Source organism: Mauremys mutica, chromosome 9, assembly GCF_020497125.1.
Source record: "Mauremys mutica isolate MM-2020 ecotype Southern chromosome 9, ASM2049712v1, whole genome shotgun sequence".
Classification (NCBI taxonomy): domain Eukaryota; kingdom Metazoa; phylum Chordata; order Testudines; family Geoemydidae; genus Mauremys; species Mauremys mutica.
The window spans coordinates 71,670,545-71,686,290 of record NC_059080.1 but is presented as its reverse complement, the minus strand read 5'-3'; the positions used below and the strand labels follow the sequence as shown (position 1 = coordinate 71,686,290).

General features: G+C 39.3%; 1 protein-coding gene across 1 annotated transcript in view; it reads left to right on the top strand.

The window, feature by feature from the left end:
• Positions 1-14,501, top strand: part of PID1 (phosphotyrosine interaction domain containing 1) — a 166,935-nt gene extending 152,434 nt beyond the window's left edge. The window contains exon 3 of the mRNA XM_045030457.1: positions 7,090-14,501. Coding sequence (XP_044886392.1) covers positions 7,090-7,566 — 477 coding nt within the window. The 3' untranslated portion in view covers positions 7,567-14,501. The remainder of the gene's footprint in view (positions 1-7,089) is intronic.
• The last annotated feature ends 1,245 nt before the right edge of the window (positions 14,502-15,746 follow it).

Here is a 15,746-nt window from a genome sequence, read left to right as displayed (position 1 = left end):
GAGTTCAAAGGCATCCCACCTTTTAGAGCATACATTAGAAGACGCCATGGGCGGTATGAGTAAACTGTATTGAAGACATTTTCCTGCTTGGTCTTCTGAAACCTTCCTTTCTCTGTGAGTAAGGCTCTTTGTGCTAGGCACAGAAGGAGCTAAGCCATTCTTCTTCTTAAAATGAACAGAGAATGAATAACTTGATGTCATTTAAAGAAAACAATTCCAAGTATGGAAAATAAATCCTCACCATTTTGTGTAACAAATTTGGCTGTAATAGAAGTGACAGTTAGTATAGGAGTTGCCATACCATTTTCCTTTAAAGATACTAAAACTAGCAGTTATTACAAACAATTCTAAAAACATACATCTTCACTCTTACTTACAAAAACTGGAGTAAATTAAAGGTTTGTTTTCAAAATACTCATATCATGTATTTAAAAATGTCTTTGTTCTACTATGAAGATGTCATAGATCACAATATTCATTGACTTGATGCTGAGCATCTTTGTGTACCAAGTAGCAGTAGTTCTAATCACTAAAAGGGACAGGACAAGACATTTTTCCATGGAGGGCACCTTGAATCAGATATTGACATTGGCTACAACTACAACCAGTTGCAAAGTTTATGAAGAGAAATAAGGAACTCCACAGAGTGACTTGCCTTTCGCTAAAGGTTAGAGTATTCACATGCACATAATAACGGTGCTGTATTTCAAGTCACGCATGTGTTTGGTTGTAGTGGCTTGCCAGTGAGAGAGGAATTAGATAAAAATTCCCAGTTCACAGGAGAAATGATGGAAAGGATATAGACAATTTTTAGCATGCACAGGAAGTTGTATGAGTCACATCTTCTACAATCCTTTGGAAAAAATGGAATGTTCAAATCAAACTATTGTAAATGTCATAAAGAAATATATTTCTGCTTCTGGAAAAGCATAACATATAAAATATCCTTTATTACTTAAGGTTAGCAATGTTCGCTTTTCCATTACCTATTTCATATGTAAAATACAGCACGTGAACCTACTAAGTGTTTCAACAGCCTGTTAATAATGTATGCACTTGAAAGAGGCTGAGGCTGCTCTCATTGAAGTCAGTGGGGGATTTGGCTGTTGACTTAGATGTGTGTAAGATTGGGCTCACTTTAAATCTTGCTGTACCAGAACAAATGGTTTGTCCTTCTAATGCCTCCATCAGTTACATTAATATAGTGGTTCAAAGGAAGGAAAAGAATTCAGCACAATTGTGTAGTGCTATTCTATTGCAGGAATTTTTTTTCTCAACCTAAAGCATAAATACTGGTAACCCTTTCAAGTGATTAACCTAAATAGTGTAACTACCAGTGTTATTCTTGTTCATATTTCTTTTACTAATTATGTGTGTATATATGTAAAACATTATTTTTATCATGTTTGATGCATGTAAGTACAGAAGAAATTACTATTTTCTCACTTTGCATCAGTTTTCATTGGACTTACTGCTGATTCCCACCAGTGTGAGAGGAGAAACAGATCCAGTATCTAATGCTCTTTTTGAATCTTGTCAAATTGTGCTTCTCAGTAATATCCCGTGATGGTGAATTACACAAGGTGAATATACTGTGTGGGTGGGAAAGTATTTCCTTTTATCCATTTATGTTTTGTGCCTTTTTGAGTGAATTACCTTTAAAATGTGGTGTTTTCACCGAAATGTGAGTGAAAGCTGTAAAGGCAAAGAGGCCTGTTTACAATAAGAACAACAACGAAAGAACATAATTGACAATTAAGTGGTGGTTTCTGAATGCAAAAGAGGCAAATATTTATGGGAAAGGAACTGAGATGGAAATTACCCCATACTTGATCTCAGCCCAAAGATTATCTATCTTGGGAAGTTTAAGGAAAAATTGGTTCAGCTGTTTTGAGAAATGGGAATGTGGAAGGAAACAGTTTCCCCATATGTTCTGAATGACGTCTGCAGTGCCATGTATCCCAAATGGCTGAAGCTGGAAGCCATTTTAATGCAATACTGAATTGAATGGTTGAGCACATAAAAATCAGAAAATTCAAACCTGTAACATTTCTACCATGGCAGGCCACGTTACATATACAATAGGGGAGTATTTTGGGTGGATGTGTATATATTTTCCTTCTTACATGACTTCTTAGACATTCCTGTTTGTTACTGTACAACCACTGGAGATTCTGCCAGATTTCCTGCGCATGTCGCTACATAGAGCAGCTGCCTCTTTAGCCCCATCCAAAAATCCTCCAAAAAGCCACAGCAGAGTAGTGGTCAGGGGCTGCTCTAACTGTAGGCAAACTAAACAGCAGCAAACTAGGCAGCAGATTTCTGGGAGAAGCGGATTTTTTTTTTTAAATTCTCATGGCTTTGTCTTCTCCTGCTGCTGCAAATGCTGCCCTCCCAGAGCTATCCCTGTCACTGGCACACACACTCCCTTCGACTGCTCCCTGCACAGAGCTGCTCCTCTATACCAAGGGTAGCCCTTCTTCTGCACAGAGCCTCCAGAACTCTACCAGACAGTCCCACTCACACTTCAGAGCCCCTCACCTACTGTACCACACAGCTCCCCTGCCCCCAACTGGACCATACAGCCATACCTGCTTTACCGTAGAGCTCGGCCTTGATACCACACAGACATGCTCACTCAATAGCGTCCACCCATTGTGCCACACAGCTCTGCCCACTGCACATGGCTTCACCCGTAGGGGAAGCACACCGAAGTTTTGCCAACAGCAGCAGATTGTGTTGAGTGGCCACTGGTGCATTCACATTTCAGGATCATCTGTGGCTTTGGGGAAAATGAAGATGATTCCTTTTGAGGGTCCTTCTAATCCTCCCCACGTTATGGTTTGTACCCTAAACTTGTTTCCCTCTGCATCTCATCCTGGATGGGATGATCTTATTCTTTGATCTTTGGTCAGTGAATTCAAAGAAGTTGGAAAAAGAAAAATGGTTGTACCAGGGGCGGTTCTACGTTTTTTGCTGCCCCAAGCACGGCAGTCAGGCAGCCTTCGGCGGTGTTTCTGTGGGTGATCTGTCGGTCCCACGCCTTCGGCGTACCCACCACCAAATTACCGCAGGACCAGGGCCAGCTCCAGGGTTTTTGCCGCCCCAAGCGGCAAAAAAAAAATAAAAATGTTGCTGTCGGCGGCTGCTCTACCATGCCGCTTTCTTCTTTGGCGGCAATTCAGCGGCAGGTCCTTCCCTCTGAGAGGGACCGAGGGACCCGCCGCCAAATTGCTGCTGAAGAGCACTATGTGCCGCCCCTTCCCCTTGGCACCCCAAGCACCTGCTTGCTGAGCTGGTGCCTGGAGCCAGCCCTGCGTGGCACCGGCAGATCTCCCGCAGAAACTCCGCCGAAGGCTGCCTGACTGCCACCCTCACAGCGACTGGCAGGCTGTCCCCACGGCTTGCCGCCCCAGGCATGCGCTTTCTGTGCTGGTGCCTGGAGCCGCCCCTGGTTGTATTTAATATCTGTGTTCTGTAACGATGCGCTTGGGCCAATTTTGTGTATTTAAGTGAGGTGCATGTTATAAAGCACGTGTCTGTGAACCTAAAGGGTAAAGTTTTATTTATTTATCATCTCTTCTATGGTGCTCATCATTGTAGTAACTTAGAACCTCATAAATACCAATCAATTTATCCTCATGGGGGAAAAGTATTGTTCCCTGTCTGTAAAGTGGGGATTTGAAGTATAGATAGATGAAATTATTTACTAAAGGTCAAACAGTTAGTCCGTGTCCGAGCTAGGAATATAAACCAGATCATGTAAGTCCCATTCCAGTGCCTTAGCCACAAGCCCCATCCTTCCTCTCAATCGTTATTGCTGTTGACATTTTCTGTTTTTCAGAGTAATTCACAGATCTTCCCTGCAGGCACACCCAGCTTTCTCACAAGTTTATGTGGAATATTTTCCTGTGGGAAATGTTGTTTTAGACTTTACATTTAGGTACTGTATATACTGAGATAAAGCAGATGGATAGTGGCAGAGAGGTGTTGGGGGAGGTTGATTGGTCAGAACAAACAGAAAATCTAGACAGCTTGTATGTGCTCAGTGAATGTGAGAAAAGTCAATCCTGCTACCCTCCCTGTGACAAATAAGTCAAATTCTTCAGCTTGCAATACGTACCTGCACAATACTTATGACATACTCCACCCTCACTTATGTTAGGGTTGACACCTGGCAAAATATATATAAAAAGGTGACTCCCAGTCAGAGTTTTTATTCTATCAGTGCCTGCATTTCTTCACATTAGCAAGCAATAGCAGTGTCCCCTAACCAGCAAAACCTTGGAAAGGCAAAGCCAGAGAATTTGTGTCAGGATCCCACTTATGAAGTAGAATTCAGGGTAATAGTTTGGCTGGGACAAAGTGTATAAGCAGAAGGCTCGCTCTTCATTTTGTGTTTTCAAAGCTTGACACAAACCTCATTGAAATCAATAGAAAGACTCACTTTGACAGCAATGGGCTTTGGATCGGGCCCCAAACGTGAAACTTCTTTACAATGTGCTAATCTTTTGTTACCGGTAACTGATTTGTGAATTTTAAATGGAACATAATGGATTTTAAGAGAATATAGTGAATAGTTTGTGAACATGCAGAGTTCCACATTTATATTATTATTATTTTACTAGAAATATGCCTGTGAATACATGAGGAACTACTCTGCGGTAAAACTGCTGCTTGGTCTTTTATGTACTATTTATATGAGTATAGTTTGTGCTATGAGCTGTTAGTTACTTTACCTTCTCCTCACTAGTACAGTAAAATAAAATAAAATAAAACAAAGCTCCAGTATGTTGCCGGCACAGAGTGCCCGAGGACAGCAACAGTGGGGGTTCGTTGCCCGGTGTGCTTCGCTCCAAAAAACACACCAAGGTGGAGAAGCAAACAAAGTTTATTTGAGATCTCAAAGCGATGCCAGGAGACAGACACGTCTCAAATCAAGCACACAGCTACAAGCAGCTTTTCTCTTTTTATGCATAACTTTAACTAAGCCTCTTCTATCCCCTCTCTCCCCACCTTTCATTCCCATGTAGCAGATACACTTTGCAGTAGCAATTACATTAAGAAGTTAAGTCATACTTGGCGGCAACCAATCTAGCTCGTTAGTAACTCTTCTGTGAACCGTTATCTTGACTTACTTTCTTTGATCTGTTATTTTGCCCCTTAGCCAGGAGCAAGGAGGCCTCATTATAGCAGGCCTCATTATTACCTTCTGGTACAGGTGTTGCAACTGATAACCATTCTCTGTTGCTGGCCTGTTAGGTCGATTAAAGTTCAAACATGGAAAGGCTTTGGTCAGACATGGAGTGACTTTAGTTCATTCAGGCCTAATACAGGAAGGCTTTATTGACACTTACGGTTTTCCACCGTCCTGAGTTACCTAGGGTTATGCCTAATGACACCAACAAGTAGGACTTGCCTTCTTAACAGTTCTAGCTTTTGTGATTCTCACTGTTCCAAAAAATATAAAGGTTTTATAAGATTTAAAATATTCTCAATGGAAACCATGAACATTTGTGTGGAGAAGAATAAAACTTTTTGTCCTGAAATGTCTGTCATGAAATTGCTTGTTTGGCAGGCATGATTAAGCCACACTATTTTGTAACCTTATTTTTTAATCATAGCCTAATTTAGGTCTCTGAGTGGGTTTACCAAAGCTTGCAGCAAAACCCAGAATTATTTGTGAAGATTTTTGCTTTGTATGAAATGTAAATTCAGTATCCTTGCAGCTTTATCTTGAATGTATTTAAACGTGAAAATCTATTTTTTTCCTTTTTTAAAACTTAGATAAAAATAAAAAATATTTGATATAATACTACATTTTATAGAAATTAAATGTACAGTGTACATGATTATTTACAAACGTGTCTAGTACTGGCAACTGTCAGAGATGGGATAGTGGAACATTTGCTTGATCTATTATAGTCTTATGTGCGTTATATTTAAAATTGGACAAAGTAATTTTGCTTTTATTTTTATAATACTTGTTAACTTGCAGACAACAGTGATAGAGGGTAACTTGCAGACAACAGTGATAGAGGGTAATACTATGTATAAATTATATTTAAATGGTATTGACTACCCTAAAATGTAACTTTCCCAGTTAATAAAAGCTCCATTCAAAATATAATTGAGAAACGTTTCTTGATCTATAGAGATCTAGGTGCATTGATTCTTTCCCATATGCTATATTTAGAATTTTCATTTGGGCTGTATAATGAGTTAGATTTCGGCATGTGAAACAAATTGTAGTCAAGGCTCATTATTTTCCTATAAATCCTGGATAACAGGATTCTTATTTTTGAATATTTACCCAATGGAGCTAGACACTAAACCAGAAAGAGCTGGTGTGATTAAACTAAGCTAGATTTATTACTGTGGGTTTTTTAATGGCACATGTTGTATAAAATTGAAGGAGTAAATGCCACAGCCCTTTAGCTAACAATAGAAGATGTAGCATTTTGAATAGTTTCTACATATTTTTGGATAATTACTTAAGTAGAAGCACTAGAAGAAACATAAACAAAATCACTCTGGAAAATGCATTAGAATAGTTTTGTTGTTATCTGCTATGGTCATGCTCTTCTGCCCACATTGTGTTCTTGCATTATTATACTCTGTGTATGTCTCGATGTAAGTAAAACTACTGTTTAAAATGTATTTAACAAAAATAATATGAACATAAGAAACTGTGGGTAAGCACCATGGTCCTGTTATCTGGCCTGTGGGCCTGATCCTATTGACGATACTTGTATGATCGGGTCCATTGGCTTTATTGGGACTGCTAGCATGAGTGAGAGTAGCAGCATTAGGCTTTAAGGCAGAGATTTTCAAGAAGCTTAAGGGAGTTAGTTGCCCAAAATATACTGAAATTCAGTGAGAGGCTCCTAACTCCCTTGAAAATCCCAGCATTAATGACTAAAAATACTGTTCTGAGAGGCAAATGTATTGCTGTCAATCAGAAAACTTCATCTGAATGTGTAGAAAAAAAATCCATCGTTCTAGGTAAAGAACTCAATTCACGGATGGTAGAAATGAATATCGAAGACTATTGTTGATATCACATCTGTTTTTGCTTTTTCTTTGTAGGTTACATATTTGGGTAAGGTGTCCACAACAGGGATGCAATTTTTATCAGGGTGCACAGAAAAACCTGTCATTGAATTATGGAAGAAGCACACACTAGCCAGGGAGGACGTCTTCCCAGCCAATGCCCTTCTGGAAATCCGCCCCTTCCAAGTATGGCTTCATCACCTGGACCTCAAAGGCGAAGCCACAGTCCACATGGATACCTTTCAGGTGGCACGTATTGCCTACTGCACTGCCGACCACAATGTCAGCCCAAACATCTTTGCTTGGGTTTACAGGGAGATCAATGATGACTTGTCCTATCAGATGGACTGCCATGCTGTAGAGTGTGAGAGCAAGCTGGAGGCCAAGAAGCTGGCTCATGCCATGATGGAGGCCTTTAAGAAGACTTTCCACAGCATGAAGAGTGATGGCCGGATCCACAGGAATAGCTCATCTGAGGAAGTGTCTCACGAATTCGAATCTGATGATGGCTGACTCAACTCATTGATGGTACAGCAAGGGCAGAAATTGCCTAGGGAATAGGAGTTGATAGATGAATAAGCAACAACTGATATCTGGAATTAAAAGACGGCCAAACACTTGGCTGACCAGCTTTTTAAATCAAAAGAGCAAATCAGTACCTAAAGATATGCATCATTAAAGTAATTATGTTACATTGAAATCTGCTGCTGTTGTAAATGTGAGAAAAAGCTTCCCCCCCTGCCCCATTTCACCCCCCAACCCATGCACCATCAACTCTTTATAGCCTGGTGTAGTTCAGGTGTACAATCTGAAGTTGATTCAGTCCAGTTTGCCTTATGAAATCCATCAAGCAATTTTAATAGTAGATTATCTGGGATTCATAGCTGGGATCTGATGCTGCTATGCAGCAGCAAGTGGAAAAGGGAGCCCCTTGGTTCAGAAAAATGAATCCCTTTCAATGTCATATTGCAAAATCCTTTGACCTTACCTAGGCTGAAACAGCCATTCATAAGCTTTTTGACAAATGGCCTGACATTCTGCAGTTTATTCACATTTCACAGATTTTTAAAAAGATGCTTATATTTACACATTATATCATATGCTATTCTTTATTTTATTCATTTTGTCTATTTTCTTAATGTACCTGCAGCCACTCGTCTCCCACCAAGCACCATTAATTACAATTTCCAGGATACCAAAAAGGGAAAAAAAAATCCATGATGGCTGGTAATACAGTGAACCAGCTCCATTATTTCTTCTGAGAGTTGAGTGACATGTTGCTAAGACCCGTGGTGTTTCACCAGTTGAACTGGGACTTATGATCCACCTCAGGTCTGAAGTGATATGAACATGGTAGCCTTAACTCCACAGTAGTCTCCATTCACCAACCTAGTACATATAATTTCATGTAGCTGGTACTCCTGGGTCACAAAGGCCAGGGGTGTGTTACCATAAATAGCAAAGTGTCTCTGACCATTAAAGGCACTATTCCTTTTAGAGTCAGGTTTGAAATGATTGGTTTGTACTGAAATGATTGAGAAGTTCACATTAAGATATCCTGCACTTTTCCTGGTCCATGGACAAAAAGGTTCATAACTTTTGTAAAGGCAGAAAAAAAATCAAATAAAAACAAAGCCTTTGGTTCCCTAAATGTTTTTAAGGCCAAGAGCAGATGAATAGTTTGCAGGTAATGCTGCTCCTTGTTCGTAATCATGGTAATGGTAGGGGCACTAGGGCACCTTACAGAAGCCTTAAAAGAAGCTACGTGTCTGTGTTTTGTGTGTGTATATATACATTGTGTGAGAGAGCATATGTATGCCTGTGTTAAAGCATGTAGACTGAGCATGGAGACATGTGGAGGGGGACCCATGGCTCTTGAAAATATGCTTGTTGCTTTCCAATGTATGTAAACTATTCTCCAGCATAAATACATTCATACTTTAATAAAAAATATGTTTGAGTTAAAGCTATGATAGTTTTAGGCTCTGTTTCCAATGCAAACTCTCTGTTTTTATTTAAAGTACCTTGGGTTCTGTGTTCCACTGATGATAGATGTTTTACAAACACCAATTAAAGGGATTAAAAATTGTTATAGGCTTATTTATATATACACCCCTCCCAAACAGTTAATAGGATTAAAATATTAATATATTTAGATTTAAAACATTACTTTAGTTTCCAAAAGGGATAATGGAAATGTTTATGATTTCCTAAGATCAGTTTTTAACTTTTATTTCAAGGTGTGTAGACACCAGTTCATACTTCCTGCTTTCCAGTAGGTGGCAGAGATTTTTCTCCAGACAATGAGTTTAATTTAAGAGCCCTATTGACCAGAAACAATATCTTGCCTCCACTAGTTCAGGTCTGGCATCAGCATCCAGTATGAAGAATAAACAAGCTCAGCAAGTTCCTAGGCTACTTTGGTACTGAATCTTTGAGTGCCTGCTGCTGAGAAATGATCAAGAGTACAGAACTCTGAGTCTGGAGGGCCTACATGTGATTCTCAAAGTTGAGATTTCCTTCTCCTCACTATGGCTAGTAATAAGTTGAGTTAATCTACAGCCTTTATCTTTGCTTAAAAAAAATAAATCTGAACTCTGATAGGCAGGTATGTCTCTTTATGGTCAAAGTCAACATTTCTTCAACGTTGGTCAAATTCTGCTCGCTTCCTCAGAGTTGTAGCCTGCAATTTGCTATTTTTGGACATTTGGCAGCCAAAATTCCTGTCATTCTACTTCTCAGATCTGTCTCTGGTCCTTTTCATAGTAACTCCAGGTGTCTCTTTGACAAGATTCAATGGATTCCTCCTGATTTCACCATTACTGATTATATACAGTATCTTACATGTGTGTTGGCAGGAGACAGGTCCAAAAAGCCAGAGCTTGCAATTTTATAAGGCTATTTAAAGAAATGCATCTCAATTAAGCATTACAGCATCTTGATTAAGCACTAAAAAAGTTGCCAAGTCGTGGAGCCAGATTTTTACTAAATGGAGCCCTGATGAATGTGTGATGGATTTTTGCCCTTTATATCTTGCATCATTCTTATAATGTATTGGAAGAAGGTTGCCAAAGCTAAAAACAAAACTATAAATAATAACTGATATAATTAAATAGTTGTATACCCAGAAAATAGGACTAGAGAACATTGCTGGGGGCTCTGCTGTACCATATAATATCGAGTTTCTGAATTTTCTGGCACTCATTTATTTGTGTCAAAGTTTAACATCAATTGTTGTATTTAATAGATTGTTATGGTCCTAAAGGTTCTCATTGGGCCATATGGCAATAAAAGTTTTACATGCAAATAAAGGGCAGTAAATAATCCTTAGTATTTATTTATCAATCAGTGGTATGTGCCCTGACTATTATTACTGAGGTGTGCACTACGATCATTTGTATTGTATTGTAAAAGATTCCCAAATTACCCGTATAATAGTGATTTCAAAAGGAAGATAAAGAAACCAATGGCCCTGGTCCCATTATAGATACAACATATACCTTTTAATAAACATAACAGAATGGGATAGAATTGGAGACAAAAATAGTTACTGTTATATTTATATTCACATTCTTACAGCATATTGAAAACCGTTGAACACATTCCCTTTCCCCAGATCACCAAGAACTTCTAGGTCAGAGGTTCTCAAACTGGGAGTCGGGACCCCTCGGGGTTGTGAGGTTATTATGTGGGGGGCCACAAGCTGTCAGCGTCCACGCCAAATCCCGCTTTGCCTCCAGCATTTATATTAAAAGATGTTTTTAATTTATAAGAGGGGGCGCACTCAGAGGCTTGCTATGTGAAAGGGGTCACCAGTACAAAAGTTTGAGAATCACTATCTAGGTCTAAGTTACACCAAGGATAAGTTAAAAGGCAGATTCTAAACCTCTGCAAACAGTGCTGACTCCACTTTCACTAAAGCAATGCAAACAGTGCACTGGACTCCAATAACTAGACAGCTACTCAGAGATTTATTCCAATATAGCTTTATTCCTTATTGCCCCTTAATGTACTACAGTCAAGTCTCAATGCTCCGTCTCCCTCCCTAACTTCAACACATTTAATTGCCCATGAAAGAGGAGATGCATGTCTTTCTGGCTATTCTGGCTGGTTGCAGGTGTCAGAGCCTCCATGACCAGGAATGCCAGCAAACTCATTATAATGCCACATAGTTTATTTTAATGGGAGTAGGAGTAGGAGATCATTTAAATCAGTCTATCTGATCTGAAAATTTTGTGTGAAGAAGCTTCACAGCTTTATATTTTCACTTGCTTTAGTAAATAGTAACTTAATGAAACAGAGGATGATTTCACATTTTGATGATACCAGTACAGTCCTGCATTCAATGATGGGAAGATGGAAAAACATGTTTTGTGATACAGATTGCCATCTCCTGGCCCCTGGAGTCCCTCCCGCAACACACAACGTCAGACAATGATAAATAACTCTGACTTGCTATAAGATCCAAAGCCATTACCTTCTGGCTTTATTTGTTTAGTGCATTGTTCTACAGTTGTACCTTATGACTAGGGATCGTAGACATCAACTAGTCTGGAATAATTTTGTCTGGGTTTGGAGATATTTTTAGGTTACATTTTGAAATAAAAAACTGTTATTTAAAGCATTCAAAGCCTTCAATTCAAGCAAGCAAACAAAATTGGCTGATTTTATGTTTTTATTGATTGTATGTTTGTATCCCAATTTTGACTCTGCTCCTGGTCTTTCTCATGTTGCCTTCAATGGAGTTTCTACTGACTTAAACTAGTGCATGTGAGAGGAGATTCCCATCCTTTCTTCTTGATGGCCCTGACTGAGGCTCAGTCCAGCAAAGCACTTAAGCACATACTTTACTTTAGCTACATGAATGGTCACATTGCTTAAATGAAACTAATCATGTGCTTAAGACTCAGTGCCCCAGAAATCGATGGATCATGAGCTAAATAGAGTATGTTACTGCTATGCTATGCTTGTCATACCACATGCTCAGACTCAAGGTAGGTCCACACAACAGCGGGTAGGCTGACACACACTAGCTCAGCTTGAATTAGCATGCTATAAATAGCAGTAGGGTTGTGGCACAGGTAGCGGCTCAGGCTAACTGCTTGAGTACAAGCCTGACCAACCCTCTGGGTACATACATAAAGGGGCTAACCTGAACTGCTGTGGCCTCACAGCTCTTTTTATTGCACTAGCACAAGCAGAGCTAATGTGTCTGTGAATCTGTGCTGGGAAGTACACTTCAGCTCCCGTGTAGGCATATCCATAGCGGGGAGGGGGATTGTTTTAGATACATGGTTTTAATGAAGTTACAATGATTTATACCAGCTGAGAACCTTACATATAATATGTCACCAAGTCTTGTGATTTAGTGTAGCTCTCACAATAGTTGGTGTTTTTATTAAACTCCAGCTCTCAGAGGCATGAGATTATGAGAGAACCAGGTCTTGTCTTTAAAAAAAGTAAGTTTTCAGGCGTCATGGTTGTGGAGGAAACCTTAGAAATGTGGCCCAAGTGTATGCTAAAGACTCAAAAACTAGATAGCAAGTAAATAAATCATCACATTTATTATTTTTTAAAATCTTCTGATTTTTGGGGGGAGCCTGGCTCATGATTTTTGAACATTTGGGATAAACTATACTGTATATGAGTATGGATATAAATACTCTCTAGTATAAAAAAGCTGTGTGAGATTGAAGAAAAGTTCACTGAAACAGATTTTTTACAAGTCCTGCTTATAATCTAGAAACAGTTGCTGATATGTGAGATCTAACTAAATTGATTAAGTATTTGTGAAACGGGCTGGGCTTTTATTTGTTTTTTAATTTTGTAGTAAAAGAATGTAAATTTTGTAAAACCAGCAAGTTAACAAATATATTTTTATTAAGATCTTAAAGACACAGATATTGTGAAGGTAAAGTTCTAAAGTGTATCATAATTTGTCCTTTCCAGATTTTTGCTACATTACATTTCTTAGCTATGCTAAGGCAAGACCAGAAATTAGTTTCTCAGCCACCTGTCAGAATGTTTAAATATAGGGCCAAGTTGTTAAGCAAAACAAATGTTCCCACTCAAGTAAAAGAAGGAAGATTTGGCCGATCTGTTAAGAATATTATTTTCATACCATAGGGTAAAAATCAACAACATATACATATGAAACATCACCGTTAGGTTTCACTTTCAACTAGTTTGGCATGGAACTCACTGTAATAAAATATGTAACAAAGATGGTTTCTAATTGACTGGAGACATTTTTTTCTACCAGGATGAATACAGTTTGTGAGCCCACCAGTTTGGTCTGATATACGCTGATATAACTAAAGTTGATGGCTGTGCAGAATAGCCTTGAAAAAAAAACCATAGCTACCACTAATACTGTAGATTTTCCTTTAGTTTCCTCAATAAAAAGGAAATGCGCTGTTTTCATAGTCAAAAACCAGATGATGTTTATAGCAATGAGGCGTCCTCCCAGCCATCCCACTGCTGCTGATTCTCAGGAATATTTTGCTGCTATGTCAGCAAAGGGGTTGCATTAAGGTATTTTGTCCTAAAATTGTTTGTAAGATGGGTCAAAAATTATAAGTGGGACATCAAGGAGAGCAGCATTTTGATCATTAAAACCTGAACTTCAGCATGAAACAGGGACAGTCTTTAACCACAAGTATTTTCATTGGTGCATTTTATGACAGTAAGGAAGGAGAATATGCATGATTATGCCTAGAACTGAAGGATCTCAGAAAACTAATTCTAATGGAGGAAAATATCTGATTTCTGCTCATACTGTATGTTTTCCATGGCTCTGAGAGCAATTGAGGTAAAGTCAGTTTTATTGCACACAGGTTTTTTTGGGGTGGTGTGTGTGGGGGTGGAGATTTAATTTGTTTCCTGTTTTTTAAAAAAATCTGAAACATAAAATTAATATGCTTTTCCCTAAAACTCTATCAGTGAATAACTTCATTTCACATGAGAAAACAATTGTACATGTCTAATGGATTACATTTAACATTCCTAAAATACACCAATAAAAGACTTGTGACTGGGGGTGGAGGGTTTGAAATAAAGAGGAAACCTCAGATCAGTCGATCAGATTATTTTACAGTTATCACATTCTTGTGAGTTCTGGGTCTCCAGTACTGTTTTGTTCACAGTACATTCTCTCTAAAATTTAAGGATCTGTCAATAGCCAGATATTCTTTTGTGCAACTGCCACGTTTTGAAACGAAATGTTTGTTAATAGTTTAATAACTGTTTTGTGGGGAAATTGTGAGTGTATATATATATAAAGGAATCCTATGTGCTGGAATTCAGATAAATTGTGCATCTGATAACATTAATAAACTTGTAAAAAAGTTTTTTCCATAAAGGGAAGCAAACTAATTTGTCTATTAAAAATGTTACTTTTCAAATGTTACATGCATTATTGACAAACATAAATACAGACTATTTACCAATTCTGTGTCCAGTTGTTTTTATATGTTTTTTGAAATGATATAGTTGTGCTCGTGGTCCTATTGATTTTAATGGAGCAGGGAGGTGGGGTAGGACTGGAGCCTGTATTTTTCCTGCATTATCTTGTGCATAATTTGAGAAGTGAAATGTAAAGTATAGGGTTGTCAGCTCATTGAATAGGGAGGTATATCTGCAAAGTCCTGTCTATCAAGAGAAGACTTTGCAAGAAAGCGGTACAGAGGTGAAAATAATTTACAGTACTAAGGACATTTTCCCATTGTCATCATTCATCTTTTTCTAAAAGGTCACTCTTTTTACTAAATTAATTAAAAGCCTTCCTTCCTTCTGATATAAGATTTACAATTTTTATCCCCAAAATGTTCTTGTTTAAAGAGCTTCACACCAAAATATGTCAGCCTCCCCCCACTTCTTTTATTTGCCTTGTGACAATTTGAGTAAGTTCAATATTTAGACCCCTATTGTGCCCCTATATCTATCCACACACCAGTGTTCCCCTTTGTGTGCAGAAGAGGGTTCAACTATCTCCCAGGCACCATCCTCCACTGCTCCAGAGTCTGCAGAGACCACTCTGTGTGGTCTGCAGTCTACACTGGGTTGTATACCAGTGGTGCTTGCGTAGGCAAGGTGGAGTAGGCCCAGCCTCAGGGTGAGGAGAATGGGCATGGTCCCCCTTCCAGGCCCAGGTGAGTTCCCTGGATAAGATGATGCAGACTCGGGCTGTATGATGTATTCAGCACAGCTTCCCCTGTCCCTGGGTTCAGAGCACAGTTGCAGCCAGGAGCAGTCCTTGGCTGCATGGCTTTGTCACAGATTGGCTGGCCCTTTGTGGGGAGCTGAACTCAGCCTTGCCTGTGACACTGGTCCTGGTCTGGCAATTCAATTATAATTAGTGACCCCAGGTGTGAAAGGATCAGGAAAATACTGAGGAGGGATTGGGGAGAGCTCACTTAGAAATGACACAGGACAAAGAAGGTCGGGCGCTCCCTGGCTCTGGGAAGGGCTTGGGGAAAGCGGGCTGTAGAGAGGCACAGAGATGGAATCAGTCCCTGTGGTGGGCATGGGAAAGGGGGCAAAACACAGAGAGGCTGTCTTGAGGGGTCTGCCCTCCAGCAGAGAAAGAAGGAGCTTGGAGGACCTAGGGAGAAGCCAGAGGTCTAGGAATCACAGGAGAGGCTGTGCTAAGCACAGGCTGCAGGGAAGTAGCACAAAGGCCTTGAAGGTAACAA